The sequence below is a fragment of the Ceratina calcarata genome, unplaced genomic scaffold (genome assembly GCF_001652005.2).
Source record: "Ceratina calcarata isolate Rehan_Ccalc_2016 unplaced genomic scaffold, ASM165200v1 scaffold119, whole genome shotgun sequence".
Classification (NCBI taxonomy): Eukaryota; Metazoa; Arthropoda; class Insecta; order Hymenoptera; family Apidae; genus Ceratina; species Ceratina calcarata.
The window spans coordinates 519936-534825 of NW_017132868.1; the positions used below are offsets into that span (position 1 = coordinate 519936).

The 14890-nt window shown below is 38.2% G+C and overlaps 1 protein-coding gene and 1 long non-coding RNA gene across 4 annotated transcripts in view; one reads left to right on the top strand and one right to left on the bottom strand.

Annotated features, from left to right (window-relative positions):
- The window catches only part of LOC108624843 (uncharacterized), an 87819-nt gene extending 72952 nt beyond the window's left edge, over nt 1-14867 (top strand). For all 3 annotated transcript variants that reach the window (XM_026813474.1, XM_026813472.1, XM_026813476.1), the window contains exons 3-5: nt 10590-10705; nt 11460-11790; nt 11921-14867. In XM_026813474.1, coding sequence (XP_026669275.1) covers nt 10590-10705; nt 11460-11790; nt 11921-12127 — 654 coding nt within the window. In that variant the 3' untranslated portion in view covers nt 12128-14867. The remainder of the gene's footprint in view (nt 1-10589; nt 10706-11459; nt 11791-11920) is intronic.
- LOC113464330 (uncharacterized) lies at nt 7181-10922 on the bottom strand. The gene is made up of 2 exons (XR_003389163.1): nt 10772-10922; nt 7181-10680 (listed from the first exon to the last, which is right to left on the bottom strand). It is a non-coding gene; the product is annotated as an uncharacterized LOC113464330 (long non-coding RNA).
- Nucleotides 14868-14890: the final 23 nt, after the last annotated feature.

The window sequence follows — 14890 nt, forward strand, 5'->3', positions numbered from 1 at the left end:
TAACTATCCAGATTTAAATCACAGCTTACAGAGAGTGGGTGTAATTACCATACTATTCTCACATAGTTCTCACAACATATACTTCATGAGAATTGTGCAATTAAAATTTGTTCTATAACTATGAGCTTTTAACTTTTATAAATAGAATTTATTCTCCATAGATTTTGAGAAATTAATAGTCACGTTTTACTTTGTTGTCTACTTCCTAATTTCCTTGTCCTTTTACTTTGTCAGTGGTGCCTAGTATATTTTATCACAATTTTCGGACACGATCTCTTTTTGAAGTAAATTAATCCGTTGTTTGAATTGCTAATAACGAAAATTTCCCACCTACTTGTCTTTTGATTGAACATTTTCCATAATGGTTCTTTTATGAGTGTTGGGAAATAATATGGTACGAAGGATACATAGCGCATTGTAAATTTATCCGCCTATCGTACAAGTATAAATCATCGTCTTTGTTACGTTCTCTTGCGTATTACAGATTCCTTTAACGCACGTTGAGTACATTTTTCGCATGTGTTCCTACGATATAAATCACTATCAAGTGCAAATGATGATAATAAATAAACCGGGTGATGTTGTTCCAGTTCGAATTCCCATTACTGACTAGATCGACCCGCGTGAGACAAATTTAGTGCTAACGTGAACACCAAGACGACATCAGACGTTATTTATTTCCCTAACGAACTAAAATCCTTCACGCGGCGTATTTCACGCATGAGTGACATAATTCCTTCATTTTTCTCATATTCCGCGGGTGTAACGAGATTATAAGGGAACATTATTTCTCGCTAGTCCGAGACATACCTAAGCTGCTCTTAACGACACGGTTTATTCAGTCACACGATCACATTGCAAGAAAATATTTAATATTGAGAACGCATTGCTCCGCAGCGAAGATCGATTACCATCGCGTCGCATCGGTGCGAATTAATAATCCCAGCCTTTCACCGCATGGTCTCCAAGGCGATTCTCATTTAGACTTGCCCTGTAGATCATAATATATTAAAACGCATTACGAGAGCAACACCGCGAATCGGCGCCAGTCTGCTAACACCCGTTCTATTCTACGTAATTGGAAGGGCCCAAAATAGCTGAAAAACTTTAAAGCCATATATTGTTAAACTTGTATCAAACTTTTACAAGTATCGTGTTCTTTAATATAGATTCATCGTTATCGTCATTCAATATTGAATTATTATATTGCAAAACGCTTGAGTACATGCTGTTACATTTATATCTTCCAGTTACAAATTTCTTGGATCTGGAAGTTACAAAGTCTAGTTGCGATTTATCGTCGGCGGCTGCGAATGTGTCTCCGTACTCTTGTTTCGTAGGGTAACTATGGCAAATTATGCGGAAGTTAATCATGTTTAGGAATGGCTTGTTCGCGTTGGTATGTTGCTAGACTAACCACGTGGGAGGTGATTTAGGCGGACTGTTTGATTGCTCTTTTACACATTGCTGTATTCTCTCCAGTAGAAAAACGATGAAATATTATCAAGATCGACATAGAAGTAAAATCTAAGAAAAATGAATTGAAATTACCTAATAAATGGATTGGTCGTGGAGCACCAATTAATTGGCCAGCACTGCCTGATCTAAATCCATTAGATTTTTATTTGTGGGGACACTTAAAGTCTTTGGTTTACAACGCACCAGTAAACAAAATATCGTGTTCAAGAATTTTGTAGGCAAATTCAAACAACACCTGGTACTTTTCGACAAGTGAGATCTGTGAAGCTTCCTGTTTCGCACTTGGAATGAATTGTACCGCTACGCCGGCGCGTCGTCGGGTCTCCTAAGATCAATTTCTGACCGGAAGCCGGGCATTCGCCCGGTCCCGATCGTTGCACAAATTCCTCGTCTCGTATGATCGGTACACTTATTAACGGCCGATATCGATACCAGTTTTATCTCTATTCTAGGCTATATGCATAGACATATCGTCCGATCGTATCGAGTATAACCGTAGTCTAATGCCGCGAGACGTTGTCCCGCGATGTTGATAAACGATAATTGTCGCGGACTGCCCCGGAGCAAGGCGCTGTAGTAAACGCGAATAATTTAATAATGGCAGATTAACACGGAGCAAGGGATCGGCTCGCGAACGACGCAAGGAAAATCGTTCCCGGCATTAGTATGCTAATCGTTCTGACGGCGCCAATGGTTCCAATAAATAATTCTCTTAACGCGACGTCGGACGACAGTCCTGTCTCCCGGCTATGCTCGCTACCGTTATGCGTTTTATTCCTATCCGCACGGTGTGCATCTCCTCAGCTTCGCGTGCTGCTCCCCGATGTCACACTGTCTCCTTGTTTTCTGAAAAATGTGTATACCGGCAGGACGCGATGCACGGTGAGAAAAAGATCGTCGATATTCGCTTGCGATCGCGCGATAAATTATGCAAAAAGCCTATATTTCATTGGTCGTCGCCGGTCACCCTCGTGTATCATTATAGTGATTCAGGATTATTTTGCAACCTGCGAGCGCGGTTCGAACTCCCGGTGATGCTCGAAGCGAATCGAGTAAATACGAAGCTTCTTGCATAGATAATGAAACTCGTTAACTGCAAGCTTCTAATATATGAAGTTTTCCATTCGTTTTGTTATGCCTGAGGGGCTAGGCTAGGTAGTAAGTGAGAGATCTCTCGATGCCTCATTATTTACGATTTCAATATATTCATTTCAATTGATAATTTAAGAAAGAAATGTCATAGTCTTTTCTGACGTTCAAAAATATGATTCAGATAATTCATAGAAGAATGTTACTATAGATGACAATTATTAGCTATTTTATTACATATTTCAATGATGATATCGAAATTCATCACTTTGTATTGAAATTACATGACTAGCGTCTCCAAAGCAATTCGTATTCTTCGTGTTTATATCTTAACACGTGTAAGTAATACGAGTCGATTATTGCGAGACAATGGATTAATATTAATGGGAGATGCAAGCGAGTAACAATCAACAGGAAAAATCGATCAAATGTGTCGACAGAGAGTTAACGAGCCCAACAGTTGTACAATGGCTTTCTTTTATGTACTCCTACGAAACCTCCGTTAGTTTCCGGTGTTCATCAAGGCTTGCGAAAATGCAGGCGCAATTATCTGTCTTTTAGAATAAACTCCGAAATATCCTCTCTCGGGTGACATTTAAAAATTTCCAATAAGAGATCAGATCAGCATTTAAAATAAGTTCATCGATCATGTGTGCTGATTCTGCGGTATAAAAAGACACGCAAAAGTGACGGCACGCGTCAGCTTTGATAAACCGTTCTGAGAATTAACTCGGGTGATTAAATATCGTATAATTTCTTCGTTTCACCGGTGTATAATTTGCGCGTCTAATGACAGTGATCGACTAATTAATCAATTGGTCGCGAATAAATTCATGATTAAATGATCGCGTGCCACGCGATAGCACTGCTTCGAATATCGTTCTGAGTTGAGCTAAGATAAAAAATGGATAATAATTTATAAAAGTGTGTAAAACCTTGTACTGAAAATATCTAGTCACTGAATGATTTCTAAGAGAGTGAAATCATTATTTATCGTTATAAGTGATAATTAATTATGAATGATTACGAATTCCCTCAGACAAGTTTTGCATTTATCTTTTAAATACTTATATGTTTTTTTAATATCTTTAATTTTGCAAAACGACAGCAACGTTTCTTGAACAAACGTGTCTAATCGATACGAGTGGTGGATGAGGAATGGAACGCGTGCACGAAGCAATTTAATACGAATATCTGCTCGACCGATCGGTCGAAAAAAGCAGAAGATCATCTTTTGAGGTTTCGGAGCGTGCGCGATTGAAATACCAGTCGGTTCGATTCGGAATCAAATGTCGGCGTTCTGTATCAATTTCAAAGCAGCCGACCGGACTTCTCTAGCTGAATCATCCACCCACACGCTAGCTCCTTGTAGATCCTGATCGCGACCATCGAATTCATTTTCTGTCCGTCGTTCGATGTCTAAATCATAGGATCAGTCGATTTATTATACACACAGACAAGTAGCTGTCAGGTTGAAAATTTCGCAAGGGATACTGGGATTATTTATATAATTATTAATTTCTGGTAAAAAAGAATGGCACATAATGGTAAGATTCAAAATTATTTTTCCCATATGTCTATGATATATGTAAAACTTTTTCTGATCCACTATTCTGTCGACTTCATCGAACTATAAAAAAGAATCGATTTTACGTGGGTTGTCGCGTGAAGCAACAGTCATTAGTTTCTCGTATCCTGCGGGATGCGTGTCGAAGGATATTCACATAGGTACGCGTGCACGATTCAGGTACAAAACGGTGAGGCGACTAACCAAATATTTATACATGTCAATCGTAAGAGACGACGAAGCACTCGCTGTCTAAACAGGCTTCAGGAGCCTCGTGGAACGCGCAAACCATCCGGTAGCGTTCACCGTCGAGATCTTTCGTTGCCCGTTGCTCTATCTATAACAAGCCTCTCGATAGTTACCGTTTGTCATGCGCTCCAACCAGTATTTACTTCCCCGTGGGAGAAGATCATAGACCGCGAGGCCCACCAATTTTCGACTTCGCTCTCTCCTTGTTAAGTTGAATCGCAGTGAAACATATTTGAAGATGGACATTAGCTATTTGAAATAAACCGTTTATATCCCTACTTGTCTTCGATTGATCGAAAATAGACTTTCGATGATAAATTGAAAATACCTGCTTAAGAAATTTTAATGATACAATAGTTTTTCATAAACTGAAATTTGGAAGAAACATGTTTCATGCATGTATCAAGGAAATTAATCGAAGTGCTGTTAACGTCGGTAAAAGTGGCTCAATGAATGGCGAAAGTTCGCTGTTGAAACGTTGGGTACTCCGTAATAAGCCACAAGTGCTTTTGCTCTCGGTGAATGCACGAAGAGTATGCTAATAATACGAGAGTTGCATTGACGTTGAGTAAACACGAGCTTCATCGAACGAATTCTACTTAGAAGTTTATCCTGTAAAGCACTGTTGACTGTTACACAACGGACCACGTCAAACTGGGATACTTCACTTCAAAATTCCATCGCCTTCGTCATAGTCACAATTCCATTGAATGTTAACAATTATCGATTACTTTCTTTTTTCTATGCACCGATATAATTTTCTCCCGTTTACAGAAATAAATTATTATTATCTTGTTCTTAAAATTGGTTACAGTAAACAGGAATTAGACTTGGGTTCCCAATTAACGCTTTATTCAATGATTTATGCACGATTAGAAGCTGTATCGGTTACTACCTATCCCGCGAATTTACGATTCCGTCGCGCTCCACGTACAAATTTACGACAGTTATTACGCTAATTGGTGTCGCGGTGTGTACATATTGTTTTACTACCGTTCATTTGCACGTTTATATTTATTTTCCGTGTAACGAGACACCGATTTTATATTAACATATACACCAACCGGCCGTGAGAGAAAGTCCGTTACGACGGATTACATTTTTTATCACATTTCTTTCTCTCCGTCGCGTCGAGTCGTGAAAGATTGCGGTTACATATACGAGAACAGGTAATATCAGCGTCAGCCCTGTCGATGGCTCATCGCGTGATTGCCAATGGGCAAAGGTTAACGAGAAGTTCTGCCATTGACATTTCGCTAAATCTATAATTTACTCATTTTACTGGATAAGTTCAAAATTAAAAGTGATTAAGTCAATCAATGTGAAGGTTTTTTTCTAATAGCATCACAGACTTTTAAGGTTGTTCTCCACAAAAAATTATGCATATTCTAAATATAGCATGTTTTCTAATTTTGTATAGTGACTCCCATTAATATGAGTTCTCATTTCGAAACTGAATAACTTTTTAAATATTGAGCTAAACGATTTAACTTCCCTTAGGATATTAGAAGGCTTAGTTTAGTACATAATGTATAATGAAGAATTTAAAAAAAATATTGTTCGTCAAAGTCTCAAGAAAAAAGTATAGAACATGATTTTTACCTTTTTTACTCGGGTCTCTGATAAATACTGATGCTTTTTTATAGACCTAAGTGAGTTACAAGCTCGTACAAAGTTCCATAGCGGATTCATAAAAGGAAATTAAAATGTCCTTATAGCTATTAGAATTTGAAATTGTCGTCTTTTTATAGACAGCTGTTCACAAACTGAATACGTTCTGGTTTCAACTTATTGTGCAAAAATATGACATAGACATTTCCTGATATAAGAATGGAGCTTTACTCGACAAATAAATCGTAGTTAAAATGTTGACAACGTTTGATGGAACATTCTGGTGGTAACGTCAATTAGGCGTGTCGGTGATTTTCTCACGTTCCAGCACGCGTCGCAAAAAGGAGATACAGGGACAACTAGGATTACGTAAAATTTTTATGCACATTTCGAAAGAGCTTCTCGTCGTCGCGCCGCGCCGTAGCGACGACGTCGCGTCGTATAGACTATGGCGAGATGTATTTAAATTAGCCTAACCAGCTTTATTGCGGTGCGACAGGCTTATTACGATAGGCCGGCCGTGCGCATTGCGAGCTGTTGTCGTTCTCGGTTATTTGCCATATAACGACACGGTTTCAGTCTCTACGAAGCCTAGAGAGACTCGCATAGAGAGGACGATAAATTATTGCCGTGCGGTCTATCCAATCGCGACACGGCCGCTCGGACGATTAAGAAAAATCACGACCAATGGTTGCAGAGAATGTTCAACAGTCGTAACTACCGCCTCCGGTTCAGGACGTCGTAGTAAAATCGGGGAATATCGCTACAAAGACGCGTTCACACCATTGCGATCGCGTATCATATTGTATGATAATCGCGCCCGATACTGGCGCCGATCCGTCATTCCGTAATTCCATTCTCTGACCTGGTAATTCGTCGACGTCCTGGCGCACGATCCGGCATGACTCGCGTGAAACGATGCCAAGGATCTCGAAGAGCAAAAATTGTAGGCGGCAACTATTTCGATGGTTGATACGCAAGAGCCGAGTGCCATTCGATTGGTTGAAACGGAGTTAGCCGGTACAGTTTCTAGACTATGAAAACCGTATCTGCCGATCTCGCGTTTTAATCCGGGGAGATTTGTTGCTCGGCGCTTCGGGTTTTATGTAGGATCTGACCAGTGTATAATTAGACGGAGCCACGTGTAAACCGCCTACGTCGCACTTAATTGTAGTAGATGGTATCTGAAATGATTAGCTGCTTTATTTTATCGTTTCACTCCCATACACGTTTCACGTAACAATACATGTATAACTCTTGTTAAAAGTATTTGAAACGGTTCTCGAACGATACACCACCGACACACACCGTAAAATAAATTCTCATTGGTCGAGATAATCCAGTAGCTATGTGTGTATTGTGATTTTGAAGTTATATCAGGCAGGTAACAAATCCCTTGCTTGCGGGTACAGATACATTCGTGGACAGTCATAAAAAAGTACGACGATAAGTCCTGTCCTCTCGATAGTAACATTGCCTGTTTGAACGTTACCGGTTCACCCTGCACGAGGGTTCATATATACATAGGCTATCTCGAACTTGAACAGCTAAACTGTGTACTAATCTTCGCTTGCCGGGCTACAGTGATTACATGAGTTTTCTAATATTTGTCGGTTTTTACATTTTTTGCTCTGTTTGGCCTTTGCGTATACGTGTATGCAATTTGTGCATCGGGAATCGTTTTAAGTAGCTATCCTTGGATTCGACCTCTTATAAAGAGGACATCTCTTCTAACAGATCGGCTCATATTTTTTTCTCACACGAAATCCCATCCGTTAACGAAAATCGATGAAGTTCAGAAAGCGGTCAAAAAACGAATTCGTACGCAAGTCGAACGGCATGCTTAGAAAATAAGAGTATGCTATTTTTATCACTCTGGTTAATCTCGTAAATCTACAGTCTACGGTTTTAAAAGTAGATCGATAAAAATCGTGAAGGAACACAGCCTGGTTCAGTATCGAGCGAAGATAGCAAAATCCGATGGGATTATCTCGTAATTAGGGATCACTACGAGAACTCCCAACGTCTTTCATCGGGAATATCTCGCGACGATCGTGTTGTACGCAAACTGGCAACGAGCGACCGGCTAATTTCGACTTTCGAAAATGCGCTTCACATACCGCCTGACTGAGCGTTTCATTATCAGGCGGAAGAGGACGACGCGTCGAATTCGAGACGCTAATTAGCGCGTTTCTGGAGGTTGTTCACTTGCTAAGACCCTGGGATATACAGAGAATCCTTTAAGCCCGGTGCAAACGAGCTACTTTTTACCAGGTAACGCCGGACAGAGTAACGAACGCTACGTTACGATACAACGTGTTTTAAGATCCGGAATTAATGGCGCTGTTTTATTTTGAAACAACTTTGTACGCAGTTTGTATAAATTTCTCGGCGTGTAGGTAGATGTTCGAACTTGGGGAAACGCTCATCGCGTGTTAAAAACAGGTTTATGCGATGAAAGTTCAGGGTTTTAATTGAGTGGTTACTTCAATGAAAATAATGGTCTTGGAAGTAATAACCGAAATTACTATCGGAGAAATGTTTAGATGCCAGGATGGATTCTTATCAATAGTATTTACTTGAATCATTAACCAACGCAATAAGAAGAGGTCTCAATTATTATCAATCTCGTATTTTCGTATTTGGAAAGGTTTGCACAAATTGACAAATATCTAATATGAAGTGCTCAACTGCCACTGTTGTCGAATATCAAGAACAATGTTTTCACAGTCATAAATTTATGTACATATTATAACATATATTTAGAGAGTTTAGGGTCACTTTCACCAATCTCCGATTGATTTGATTAAGGTGAGGATAACGATTAAGACACGCTATTTCCAAATATGCGTATTTTTAAACGTTATGGTCTAATCTGGAAATTTGTTATATGTCACGTGTCATTAAATTGTATTGCATATGTTAAAATTGACCTCTATTTTAAGAACGATATGCAGTTGTTGTTGATCAAGTTAATCACAGTTTGGTAAAAGTGGATATTAATGGAGGAAAAATAGTTTTAGCCCTTAGATACTATACGAGCCGGATAAGTCTTGCGTAAATGACTACTCCGATACCCTCTTTATAAGACTCATATAGAAAATCCAGAACGAGCACATGCCTCCCAAAGTACCGTTTTGCAAACGCATTTATTCCCGCATATCGGCATGTTCAGTTAATCAGCGATAAAATATCATTAAGTCGTCGTCATAATGTTGCGTGTATGACGCGTTTCGTATAAGGCATAAGGAGCATCGATTAAAATCGCGTTGCCAGAAGGGATTGGCCGACGATGAGGTAACGAACCGATAAGGATCCGAGAACTCGATGTGTGGTCTGCTGTGTGTGAACACCCGCTCGATCCGAAACATGATTTCCTCGTACCGGAGGCGCCAGACAGCTAACCGGCTCAACCCCGAGAAGAGATGGCTTAATTAACTGACCGGAGAGTGCCGACCATTTTTTATTGTCCCATTTCTCTAAATCTCCGCAAACCGAGTTCCCTTGGCTATTCTAGACGTCGTGCACTAACGACGAAACCGAGAGATTATTTCTGACGTTGCTCTTGAAATTCTGATTTATCACTGTTTCCATCGATCATTGAATAAAAGAGCTGCTAAAACGTTTTGAATGATCGATAATATAAGCAATCTTTTGTTGGGTTTTGTATACATTCTTGGGAACGTTTCATGTTTTAATCTGGTAACTTGTTACGATGGTGGTTGATTGCTCGTTAAAATAACGAAAGTTTTCTACAATCTTGTGATTTTTAATTGAGACATGTCGGTGTTTCAAAATGTGTAACGTCACTACGCAAGGGAATTTGTATAGAGCATTTTTTTTTGGAAAAAAGATTTTATACCACGCTGATGATCGTGTTCTTTGGGGGACCTGATCGCAAGGGTGGAGCGAGAACATCTCGTGAGAAAGTACCGGTGGTACCGGATCGGTATTAACGTGCAATAAACCACTGTGTTAGTCACGCATCGGCCGGGCACGAAATGCGGTGCACATGATCACGGGTACGCGTTTACGGAGGTGAAAACATTAATTCAGCTTATAATTTTTATGCAAAACAGGCCTCGCGGCGTTCGACTACGCTCTCCCTCTTTCACTCCCTTTCTCCTTCCACACTCTCGGCTTAATTGCGGAATATATCTTGTCGTCGGAAATTAGAAGCCAGATCGTGCGATCTGCTCACTGCTATCAGTTGCTTAATTCAATTTCGTAGGTATTTCTAGACGATTACTCGGTTACGCAAGGTACTTATGGTTTAATCGAATATTCGTAACTTAGATGATTTCATCATCGAGTGTTGAAATCGTGAAACGGCGACTGAGAATCAAGAATGCCTAGCTAAAAAAAAGTTGGCGTACATCCCTGAATGAATATTTAACACTGCAGAATGCGAAGTTCACGCATTTGCATATAATTTAAATGTTAATATCGGAAGTTATGCGAGAAGATAATGCATTCGATCGATGTTCTATTGAAACCAATTTTTAAATGAATATTAAACGCTTTCATTAAAAAGTTTCCACGAAGCTTCGGCGATTTTGTAGATTTAATAAAATTTCTTCTGTTCTGTTCGCAGGTGGTTTGGCTGACCGCAGTCCTGTGCCCGCGGCTTGCTGCCGCCAACAACCTGACTTCATCCTTGTCCTCTCGGAAGGCCCGGGAACATCCTTTCAGGGGACATATCTCCCGTTGGTGAGTTTCCATTTTCCGCGTCATCGTCACAAATTTATCAATACGTATGTGAACAAAGACACTTACTCACGTGTATCGCAACACGATTGACTGCGTGCGATCGATCAAATACCTTCGTATGTCGTTCACGCTTGGCATAGTACTCACAAATTTATCGACACGCCGTTGACATTATTTTACACGGCTGAATTTCAATTTTCAATCAGCATTCGCGACGGTCATTTATCTACTGTGCGAACCTCGGCACTACGCCGTTATTTATCATGTCTGTCAAACTGTCTTGATTATTATTAATGACTCGTGTAAAAGGTTTGCCAAGTGAATACGGAATTAGGGGTAATGCGATAATTCGGAAGCACTTTTTCACAAGTTTACAACTACATTCTATAGGGTATTTACTCGCCAGAATATTATCGTGATAACATCGGTACGTCGTATCTAGATTGTAGTTTTTCTACATTCCTATAGAAAAATTGGATGTGCAGAAAATATAAGTAACGCATGTGCACGAATTTACAAAATATTAGAAGTATCGCTAAATAAAGCTAATCATTACTTAAATTGACATTACAATATAATCTAATATATATATATATATATATATATAAATATAATGTATAAATCTGCAGCCTAGTTGTATTTATTAAACAGTATATACAATTACACGCACAGAACGTTCAATCTTTCACTCTCACCTAATTCTTGTCGGAAATCAATAGCATAAGCATTTGAACGATCTGTGTGGACTTCTCAGGACGCAGACCTTCGAGGACACGACTAAGCGGATGACTTATCGAGAGATGAACATGATTCTGCGACACGAAGGAGGCGAGGACGGCCTTCCAGTCGATTGCTGCCCTACGGTAGAGGAAATGGTGGAACCGGTCGGCGGTCGAAATCGGGAAAACATGTACGTGCAACTGTATCGGGACGGCCAGAACGCCCAGAGGTTCTTCGAGTACTCTTGCAGGCCAGACGTCCTCGACAAGCCGTGCAGGTTCATCGACCGGAAGTTCAGTAACCAGTCCAGATGTGTGCAGAAATTCTCGTACACTTACGCTATCATTGAAAATCCTGGATCGATGGTATGTACTTTTTTTTGTAATGGAGAACTAAAAAATCATGTATGATATTTGTCGTAATTTTGTTAGCCACAGTTGTTGCGTTAGCCATATTTAGTACACGTCAAACAGTAGATGTATTTTACGTTCGTAGAGTGGGAAAGAGGAACACGGAAGGCATCGGCACAGAGAACGCATGATCCCTACGTTCGCTGGGAACACAGTGGGTGGATCAATGTGGACGTTGGACTACATCAAGGTACGAAGTGGATGTAGTTGCGAGATCATGCCAAAACTGAAGAAGAAGAAGAAATACAAGAAGAATAAACCAAGGGAGCAAGACTATGATCCGGAGACCTGAGACTGTGTTTCGATGGAATCAGGGTAGATTCTACCTCCAAGCCCGTGATACCACCGATGAAGATCGTTGATGGAACCGATGGCTATTTAAGCTTACGACTCAATCGAATCATACAAGACCCGTTTCGGAGAAAGGCAATTCGAGCGAAGAACGGAAGATTCGATTTTCGGGTTGTACAGAAATAAAATGTTACCAGTGGAAAGATTCTCGTCTAACAAGGTCTGAATCGCGTAGTATCGTTAATATTAAAAGTATTCGTTCACACTGAAAATGTCTTGACGGGAGCTTGTGACGTTTCTAATAATAGATCATTAATTATAATAGCTAATTTAGTAAAACAATTTTATTACCATATTTATTATTAATATATAGTTTGAGAATATTGTAAGGTATTAATGCGTTAAGATCATAGGAAAGAGTTTCCGTCAAACCGTATTTCTTGTACTTTTTTATAATATTGATATTTGAAGATAGATTATTCAAAAGCGAAATCAAACATAGTAGTACAATGAACTTAGTAGAATCTCCTTCGGATAAGATAGATAGTAATAGACTATAGACTGATATTACGATTCGAAATCGTGTTAGCATATTTTTATCTTTCAGTTACTAACATTATAGTTTTACGCTATGTAAAGATATTTACTTAGAATCGTTAGCAACGAAAGATGTCTCGATCAGATTTTTATTTAAGTCTTACTATTCTAATATATTCATTCTGCAGCCACTTACGATTGTATTTATACTTTAAATACCTGGCTATTTATAAGTGGAGAGTTAAACGCAAATGTTATGATATTTATGGAAACACATTGTCCCCGTACTTGTTTCTCTCATGAGTAATATGTAGATTCCGAACTTCGTGTATTCTCGATACAAAATACACATTCGGTTTAAACACTAATATCTAATATAGCAGAGGAGTCTGTAATTTGGTATATTTCTTCTGTATACATTTGTAAAATTGTAGCATTGTTTCCTTTACTGCATTATCCGTCCTATTCGTATCTTAGGAACTTCGAATAAATTTCACTGCCCTTATTACAAACATTCCTATTATTATTTTTATTAGGATTGTTTTTTATATGGAAGGTGAAACTTATTATAACATTATCATTCTACAAACGTCTTCAATTCTTTTGAGAGAATTTAAGTGTTGTGCTTTTTTCAAAATTTTGAAATACGTAAATGATAATCCATCGTATTACAGGCAGTGCTATATGATGATTTAAGAAATGATTTTTTACTTGCAAATTCTAAATCATCATAATTTTCTATAACGAAAGCAGACCAACAAAATATTATTATAATATTTATAGCTGTTAACATGAATCGTAGAACGTAATTATACTTAGATCTGCGCATAATTTGTTGTTCATTGATAACGAAAAACAAAACAGGGAGCTAGTTAAATATATTTAGCATGTTATAAGTCTATCTAACTATGATGCTATTAGTTCGTACTTTTTGACGTACATACTGGCGAAGGAGGATTAAAGAACGTAACAAGCGGAACGTTGCTATTGCTAGTAACCATGACAATTATTAACAAATCTGACATTAAGATTGTAACAGGAATTCATTAAATATTTTAAAATATAAGTTATTGGAAAGAGAAGTATGTAAAGTCTATTTTATGTATGATTAAATACGTATATACGTTTTATATGAGCGAGTAATTACTAAGCACATTTAGATACATGTAAATTTTATATTAATTTTATTGCGTAAAATGTAACACACAGAGCTGCCATTATTTTAATAGATCTTCATTCACTTATGTATCTTTAGTTCTGTAAATATAGAAGAGTACATAACAATTGAGATAAGTAGTGTTCTTCTGTGTTATATTAATGTATCATAAATTACAATCTTTATAATTAGAATTTAAATGTTCTGTAACGCTGTACTTAATTAGTTGAATGCACAGTTAAAACTCAAAAAGGAACCATTTGTTATAGCAAATGTTTTCTACTTTTATATATTTATGAATGTACTATAGTAAATTACGGAATTAGATTTAATTTGGCAAGAAACTTATCCAACAGGTATATTCGCTTTTTCTGTCATTATAGCTATTACCTTAATATCTTAATAAGTGGTTTCAACTTGATAACACTCATGTATTATAAATCACGAATTAGGCTTGCAATTTTACTTTTTGTACAGCCTTGTATACATTGTACATAAACTATATTAATACAATTGTTATAAAAGGTATTTATTATTTCCTTTTCTATACTTAGCTGTTATACAGTAATAAAACGAATTTTTACTTGATTCTCTGAGAAACAAAAACTCAACTCATCAGATTTCAAATTTGGACTTGTAAACTTTCTATTATTTTCATTCTGCCAGGCAGCAGTCTGGCAGATCCGCGGCAGATTCGCGACCGTATTGGTACTATTTCGGTCCGTTATCCTGGCGAATGATTATTTCAAATATCATGCAATCAGATAACGTAATATTTTTTTTCGATATTACTTTTAATTCCAAGTCTGTCTTCGCACTCAGGATATAATGGAACTTTTAAATTGAAAATGATTGAAAAAAAAAGTACGTCATTCGGCTGCTACTGCTAGTAGTAACTTCCAGTGCACACGCCCCAAAAATCGTCCAACACTGCTATCACTCTTTAGTAATATAATATCCCCTCGGTGTGTACAGTGTTTAGACCCATTCCGATTCAGATTCAAATTAATGGAAAAGAAATTCGGCATTTTTATTTCGCTATACTTGACCAAACATGATCTAAAGCATCGA